The sequence below is a fragment of the Rattus norvegicus genome, chromosome 3 (assembly GCF_036323735.1).
Source record: "Rattus norvegicus strain BN/NHsdMcwi chromosome 3, GRCr8, whole genome shotgun sequence".
NCBI lineage: Eukaryota > Metazoa > Chordata > Mammalia > Rodentia > Muridae > Rattus > Rattus norvegicus.
In genome coordinates this window covers 28,282,008-28,290,233 of record NC_086021.1, presented here as the reverse complement: position 1 = coordinate 28,290,233, position 8,226 = coordinate 28,282,008, and the positions used below count along the sequence as shown (strand labels likewise).

The 8,226-nt window shown below is 49.9% G+C and overlaps 1 protein-coding gene across 9 annotated transcripts in view; it reads right to left on the bottom strand.

The window, feature by feature from the left end:
* Entpd8 (ectonucleoside triphosphate diphosphohydrolase 8) overlaps positions 1 to 6,842 on the bottom strand; it is a 12,295-nt gene extending 5,453 nt beyond the window's left edge. The window contains exons 1-8 of one of the 9 annotated variants that reach the window (XM_063284483.1): positions 4,358 to 6,842; positions 3,315 to 3,759; positions 2,024 to 2,165; positions 1,818 to 1,935; positions 862 to 1,027; positions 577 to 736; positions 237 to 464; positions 1 to 137 (exon numbers count right to left, since the gene is read on the bottom strand). The exon at positions 1 to 137 is cut by the window's left edge and continues 127 nt beyond it. In XM_063284483.1, coding sequence (XP_063140553.1) covers positions 1 to 137; positions 237 to 464; positions 577 to 736; positions 862 to 1,027; positions 1,818 to 1,935; positions 2,024 to 2,149 — 935 coding nt within the window. In that variant the 5' untranslated portion in view covers positions 2,150 to 2,165; positions 3,315 to 3,759; positions 4,358 to 6,842. Of the gene's footprint in view, positions 138 to 236; positions 465 to 576; positions 737 to 861; positions 1,028 to 1,817; positions 1,936 to 2,023; positions 2,166 to 3,314; positions 3,760 to 4,357 lie in introns of those variants that run through there. The other 8 variants (XM_063284484.1, XM_063284479.1, XM_039105775.2 and 5 more) reach the window with 8 other exon arrangements.
* Between the last annotated feature and the right edge of the window lie 1,384 nt (positions 6,843 to 8,226).

Below are 8,226 nucleotides of genomic sequence, written 5' to 3'. Positions count from 1 at the left end.
TCAACTGTGAGGTTCTGGGTGTAGTTCAGGGAATCTGGAGTGTGGACGCAGGGTGAATCATACAAGGAAGCCAGTGACAGTGTGGCCTGGTAGCCACTGTGGTAGCATGGGTGTCTGACCCGGGCTACCTGGCTGCTCTGCAGAGAGAAGAACAGCATTAGCGCTAAGCTCTGGTCCACCCCTCTGCTCTACCCCACACCATCCTACCTCTCTAGGCTTTTAAATACCAGCCTGACCTGTACCAGTTCAGCCAGGAGCCTTCTTAGGATCTGGTCCCGCCCAAAGCAGAGGTAGCTGTGAGTGTAGACACTGTAATTGGCGCCGTACAGGCGGAAGGTAACCTGGGTGCTCTGGTCCAGGATGGGGCCCTGAGGCACAAAGCTGATCTGCGTGGAGGCCCCGCCAAGGTCCAGAGCACCAACTAGCGTCCCATCTTCAGGCAGGATCCATTGTCCAGACGAATACTGACCACAGAGGAAGTGCTTAGCTCGCCCAGCAGCCGCACTGGCCCCAGCTGCTGGCCAGCCGCCCCCAGGCCTGTTGGACCGACCCCTCACCCTTAGGCTACCCCTGCACCTTCAGGAGCATTCCCAGGACGTAGTTGACAGTGATCCAACCAAAGGCACCTTCATCCTGCCCAGCCAGGATCCTGGCTCCCCAAAAGTCCACCGGAGCCCTGCTCAGTGTCTGGGAGACTGCAGCTAGGATGTCTTGAGCCTGAGAGCTGTTCTTCTGGCTGGGCAGAAAGGATCACGGCTGGAGGAAAGCCTCACCCCAATGTCTACTGCACTTAGTTCAACCCAGGGTGGCCAAGCCTGGCTTTCGGGAGTGACCCTAACAGTTGCAGCCTGACTGTGTCACCTGAGCAGCCTCATTCCTGCTGTGGCCCCCAGGAATGTGGGCGTCACTGGATGCTGGGTCTGTGGGATCAGTGCCAGCGCCTCCTGCAGGCAGCTCTTCAGGCTCTCCCCAGCCTGTGTCGGGTCAGAGGTGTAGGAAGAGATTCCCGGTCCTGAAACACAGCGCCCTAAGGAAAGGCTCTAAATCTAAAGGTCCAGATGGATGGCAGCCACCAGAGATGTCGAAGCCTGTGAATGGGACCTTTGTTGGAAGAAGAATGTTCCCAAGTTAAATTAAGGGTTTTTGAATGGGGCACGATGGTGCTTGTCTATAACCACAGTACGTGGGAGGTTGAGGCAGGGGAGTGAGGATTTAAGGTTAACCTGGGATACACAGCAAGACTGTGACTGAAACAACGAAGGAGACCAATAGATGAAGCTAGTTTGGTTGCATAGTGGACTCCAAGTCCAGTGACGACAATTCTTACAGGGAAAGATGGGAAAACCTGAGTTCCTCCCACTTTGGGGCTTCTGAAGAGTGTGATTCTGCCACCTTTGGGCTCAGGTTTTAGTCTCTAGAATTGAGAGGAACCCCAGGAAGTACACCCAGGGCTTAGCACCTGGCAGCCCCTGTCCTCAGTGCTGTGTAGACCTAGTGGGAAGCTCCAAGATGCCAGAGAGGGACCTGGTTGGAGGGCAGACCTGGGACCAGATGAGGGAACGTTAGCCCCAGGCCCTGGAAGAGGTGTAGGGTCTGAGATCCGTGCGTGGATTCTCCTCAGAGCCAGACCAACTGTGTGACCCTGTGTCCCACTTCAACACTCTAAGCCCTTTTCTTTCAGGTTGATGTGCTTTCCTGAGGACTAGAAATGTAGCTTCCACCTGCCACCAGTGGTGTCTCACACTGGGCTTCCTGTTATCTATCACCTGGAAGTCCAAGCCAGGCAGCAGTGACCTGCCCTAGGGCTGTCCACTGACCTTCTACCTGGCAAGCCAGGGCCTGGCTGACCACTCCTGTGTCCTTCTCCTTGTTTGCTGGCCACTGGTACACAAACAGTGATGTGTGGGAGGAGCCGGCGTCAAACAGGATCCCAAACTAGGGACAACACGGGCAGAAAGATATTGAGACCAACATACATTCTGGTCACCCAGTGCAACATCCTCGTTAGGTCCCTGAGCCAAACCTTGGTGTCTGCAGGCAGGAGAACATTGGTTGCTTTCACCAGGATGAGGATGAGCATGGTGAGGCCAGAAGCTGCTGCAACTCCCAACAGGACCATGAAGACCCGTTCCTTCCAGGAAAGTCTCATGGTGGGAGGGGCTGAGCTGCAAGGGTTAGGTGGGCAGCAGTGGACTCTCAGACCCCACCTGCTGTCCCAACCCCCGCCTTATAGAGGAAGGGTCTTAAATGTCCCAACCTTCCTCCGATGTTGTCAAATCTGCCACAGTAAAAAACTGGCCACCAACAGTTTGCTGAGTCCAACTGGGCAAGCCCAATATTCTTACAGAGGTTGGGGGCCAATACAGGGAGTACTGACTGAGGACACAGCCCCGTGGAGCCAGGACAGCCATTTCTAGTGCCACTATCAAGAGCTAATGGAATCCCTCCCCTTAGGTAGGCCTCGCCCTCCCTCTCCCTCTGGGACCTTGCTTTCTTGACTCCACATGAAGAGTCCCAGCTCTGGACTGAACTCAGAACTTCAAACCAGGGTCTCCCAGTGCAGGACTTCTCTCTGGGAGCCTTAGGACCATGCTACGAGAGGCCAGGTGTGGGCTCCTCCAGAGGCCAGCTAGCTCTATTTTTAACAAAGACATTTGTTTCTTCTTGAAATTCTAAACTTGGATTTCTCTAATGGAGATCTGATAGATTTTAGCTGACCCCAGATGAACCTGGGCAGCTGACTGACCATGGAATGCTACTCTCCATGATGCTCAAGATGTCTATACCTTGATCTTTTTTGGAGCCCAGAGGGGGTTCTATGTCCTGACCTATTCCAGCCTCCAAGCTTCTGGTTAGCTCTGCTTTGGAGCAAGCCTCACAATGGATGTTGTTGCCTATTGAACTAGGCAAAGCCATGGTGTTCCCTGAACCTCCAAGCACTTTGAAATTCTGTGACTTGGAATCTCATGGCATATCCCCCAAGAGTGGAGACACTCCCAGTGTTCAAGAATGACGGGGGTTAGGACTTCCGGGAGTAGGCTAAGTGGGGCAAGAGCTAATCTGAAGGAAGGGGAACTGAGGAAAGTGGGCAAACGCCTGCCCCGAGCCTGAGCAGTAACTGGAGCCAGCACCCTAGAGCACAGGGACAAGTGGCTCCCAGATAGGAACCAAGAGAACACAGACCCCACCTCAGGACCGCAGCACAAGGGACAAGGCAGGCTCCTCTCACCCAGGACAAACAGTTCCCTCCCCCAGGACAGGCAGTCCCCTACCAGAGCCAGCCCACAGACCAGGACAGCCCATGGGGTCCTCACCTGCGCTGGATACCAGCTTTCAAGGGTAGCTGGAGGAAGTTCTGCTTCTGCCCTCCACACCCTGTCTCCACACCCTGTCTCCACCCACTTGAACCTGGGGCTGTGGGGGGAGGAGCGGGCTTCTCTCCAGCTGCTGCTTGGGCCAGACACCTACTAATTTCACTCTGCCTCACGGATCCCGATCCTGGGGTTACATTTTGCTTCTGGGGAGGGAGGAAGAGTGGCGTCCCTAGTTCTCAGGATGGACTTTAGAACTGACCTGGGAATGACAGAGAAGACAGGACTGGAGACACCCTCCCTGTTACTGTGGACCTTGTCCTCTGTCCTTCTCACTTGGGCCAGGCCAGACGTGGTCAGGGAACAGTTGCCTGAGGCTACGGAAGGGTGCTGCAGAGCTGATGTAGGTGGGCCAAGGGAAGTCACTCTCCTTCAGATCTGCTGGGTTCTTAAAACATAAGTTACTGGGTAAAACTCGGCTGAATATAGGTAGAATTGTTTACCTAGCATGCAAGAAGTCCTGTGTTCAAGCCCTGGTACCACATGGAACCAGATGTGGGGTGTGGAGCTGGAGAAATAATAGTTCAGTGGGTGAAGAACTTGCTGCACGAGCGAGCGTGAGGACCTGAGTTCAGAGGCACTGACAGGAAAGCTAAGGTACAGTGGCACGTGTCTGTAATCCCAGAATTGTGCACAGGGTTGGGGCAGAAGCAGGTGAATCTCGAGATCTTACTGACTAACCAGTCCCACTGAACTTCAGGTTCATGAAAGCCTCAGTCTCAATTAGATGATTAGATAAAGGGGTAGATAGTCGATAGGCAGATGGTAGATAATATATATATATATAGTAGGTATAGCCATGGTAGATATATGATAGATAATAGATACATAGACGATTTAGAGATAGAGGTGATAGATAGTAAACAGATAATAGACAGACAGGCAGAGGGACACACAGAGATGGTGTCCTTGGTAGGGCTTCTATTACTGTGATAAAACATCATAAGCAAAACGAGCTTGGGGAGGAAAGGGCTTGTTTTGCTTACAATTCAAGGTAACAGCTCATCACTGAGGGAAGCAGGGCAGGAACTCAAGCTGGACAGGAGCTTGGAGGCAGAGGCTGTGGAGGGTGCTGCTTACCGCCTTACTCTTCCCTGTCTGGCCTGCCTTCTTATACAACCCAGGATCACCAGCCCAGGGGTGGCACCATCCACAGTGAGCTGGCCCTCCCACATCCATCATTAATCCAGGAAATGTTCTACAGGTTTGCCCAGAGGCCAGTCTGGGGGGATATTTCCTCAGTTGAGGTTCCCTCTCCCAAAATGACTCTGGTTTGTGTCAAATTGACATAAAAACTAGCCAGCACAATGAATTCTGCTTTAGAGCAGCCCTCACAATGGATGGTGCTGCCTTCTGTTTGTTTTTTTGTTGTTGTTGCTGTTGTTTTGTTTTTTTTTTTTCTGGTTCTTTTTTTGGAGCTGGGGACCGAACCCAGGGCCTTGTGCTTCCTAGGCAAGCGCTCTACCACTGAGCTAAATCCCCAACCCTGTTTTGTTTTGTTTTTTTTAAAGATTTATTTATTTTATAGAAGTACACTGTAACTGTCTTCAGACACCAGAAGAGGGCATCAGATCTCATTACAGATGGTTATGAGCAACCACGTGGTTGCTGGGATTTGAACTCAGGACCTCTGGAAGAGCAGTCAGTGCTCCTAACCACTGAGCCATCTCTCCAGCCCCCTTGGTGCTGCCTTCTGGACTAGTCAAAGCCAGGGTGTTCCCTAGGCCTCCAAGCACTTTGAAATTCTGTGACTTTGTATCCCATAGCATACCCCACAAGAATGAAGACACTCCCAGTGTTTCATGAATGACTCAAAAAGCACAGGGGTAAGTGGGTCACAGGTTGGAACCAAGAAAACCAAGATCCCACCTCAGGATGTAGCACCTGACAAACCTGAGACACAGAAGCGTCACTGTTAAAGCATACTTTCTAGTTCATCCCAATATCTCATAATGTTAATAACATCACAGTAAAAAGTATTTCAACGCTTAAAAGTCGCATGGCCTTTAAAGATTCAAACACTTCAAAGTTCAGCCTCTTTAGAATATATATAAAAGTTTCTCTAAAATTCCAAAGTCTTGTAACTGTGAATTGCTGTAAAATAAAAAACGAGTAGATACTTTCTTATTCCAAGACAGAACCAGTGCAATTACAGTAGAATTAAACCCAAACCCAAAATTTAAAAAGTTTGGTGCTTGATGTTTAGGACCCACACTAAGGCTGTGCAGGACCCGGCAGTGAGCACCACTGTTCTTGCCCGCCACCGGCAGCACACACAGCGTGGCTCAGATCAGCTCCCCTGTGTGGCCTCTGCTGTCCTCGGCGGTCAGCCACGGTCCTGGCATCCCTATAAACACCAGGGGCTCTGCAACTGGGCTGCATCTTTTCCAGTAACCTCTCCTAGGCTCTCCACAGGGATTCTGACCCTGTCACACAGTCATGATCCTCGACTTCTCTCCACGAACCCTCCAGTCCTCGTGTTTATGCGACCTAGGATACACCTTCACCAATGGCCTCCCCTGCCATCTCTTTGGAACTTTAGCCCTGCCACTCAGTGCCAAGTCTCACCTGCTCTCCGTGATCTCTTCTTGCCTTCAAAACCAGCACCACCTATAGGACTCTTACAAAATCAATTTTTTGTTTTGTTGGGGTCCAGGAATGGCCTCACAAGCAGCATGAAGACTAATGTCAGTCAGACAGGAATAGTTCACTGGGCATGATCGATCAGGGCCACAATCCAGATTCTGGAACTGAACAGTGACCCTGAGTTAAGGTCCTTTTTAAAGGACTTTTTAAGCAGGACTTATGAACAGGGTTTTAAAACCTGAGATCTACAAACATTTGTGTCAAATTATTCAGCCAATCATGACTTAGGGATAAGGGATTTCCTTAGGAAATGTCTTTGTTGTATGCTGGTCCTGCTCCCATTGGTTGGGGTATTCACTGTGGCTGGCGACCTGCATTGTCTAGTGTTCATGTCCTAACTTGTCAACCAGGGTGTCAGTTACTCGCGTCCATGTCTCTTTCTGCTGGGTCACTTCCCAGGGAGGTCTTGGGAACTTAAACTTTACCATTGGCTCAAAGTGGAAGTCTTATTCCAAATAGTTTCTTATATTGGTGCAGGTGTCTTTTATGCTGGGGTCCATCCCAGGGGCAGTGTGTAAATGCAAATACCATAAAACTATACACACAGACACGGGAAGTGCTGCCGGGTGGTTGGTTCAGGTCCAAGCTTATTGTGGCTAATTATGCAAAGCAGTTCTACTGACTTCTATTGTGATCCCAAGGCTACAGAATATAACAGAATATGTAATCAACTTGGGTGTGAGAAAGATTCCTAGTAACAGCAGAACCAACGTATGAGAAAGTTTCCTTATAATATTAGTAACAACAAAATGACAGGCTAGCCAGGTAACAGTTACCTAGGCCTTAACACTGCATCTAGGCCTTAATTTTTACCTAGGCCTTAACACTGTATTTATTTATATTAAAATAATTATTTGCTTATTATATATAATAATATAAATTTGTTATATATTTATTTTAGTGCTCTATCTACATATATACTTGCATGCCTGAAGAGGGCATCAGATCTTATGACAATAGATGGTCATAGGCCATGTGGTTGCTGGGAATTGAACTCAGGACCTCTGTAAGAGCAGCCAGTACACTTAACCACTAACCACTAAACCATCTTTATAACCCCCATTTTCTTCCTCCCCTCCCTCCCTCCCTCCCTCCCTCTCTTCCTTCCTTCCTTCCTTCCTTCCTTCCTTCCTTCCTTCCTTCCTTCCTTCTTTTCTTCCCTTTCTTTTTTTGAGACAGAGTTTCTCTGTGTTGCCCCAACTGTCCTGAAACTCGCTCTGTAGACCAGGCTGGCCTTGAACTCCGAGAACCTCTGCCTCCTGAGTGCTGGAATTAAAAGCATGCGCCACCATCACCTGTCTTTACAATATCATATTTGGCTGCCAGCAGAAGGTAGCCTTGGCTCCCTCTGGACCAGAGCGTCTCTCCGCTGACCCCGAGGAAACACTTCCCAGGAGATTCTGCCTCACTGATGCTGGTCTCTTTTTGTTTGTTTGTTTGTTTGATTGGTCATTGTTTGTTGTTTGCTTTGAGACAGTGATGTGGAAACTTAAGTATGTCGGTTGTGTTGGATGGTGTTTTGCTGGGGCAAATGCATGAAGGATCATTTCGCTGAAGCAGACACAGGTGAAAGAACATTCTGCTATGTGGAAGGATCCGTGATGGAGATCCTTTGCTAATGACATACATATATTGGTCTGCCTTACATTCTGTAGTTGAGCTCCATTTGTCAGGACTCCACAGAGAGAGAGAGAGAGAGAGAGAGAGAGAGAGAGAGACAGAGACAGAGACAGAGACAGAGAGACAGAGAGAGACAGAGAGACAGAGAGAGACAGAGAGACAGAGAGACAGAGAGACAGAGAGACAGAGAGACAGAGAGACAGAGAGAGAGAGCTGCTTCCTCAGACTCGGGCTGATTGGCAGAGTGATGTCGGCTGAGACGGACACGCAGGCTGAGACAGACAAGTGATGTTTAGAGGAGTATAAAAGACTTCTGTGACAGAAGCTGGGCTTGGCTCGCTGGTAGAGCTAACTGTGCAACACTCATGTCCTCATGGTCTCATGTCCTCGGTGATCTTTGCTTCATCAAGAGAGGCACAGCCAAGAACTTCTCCAGGCATTCCTGGTGGTCCTGGTCCCTCCTGCTGACTCATCCTGATGCATCTGCGACCTAGCTGCTGTCTCTAGTGCCATCCCGACTCTACCAAACTGGACTGCTGGTGTATCCGTGGAGTGTTTGTGAGTGGATCAGGCTGCCACTGCTGACCTG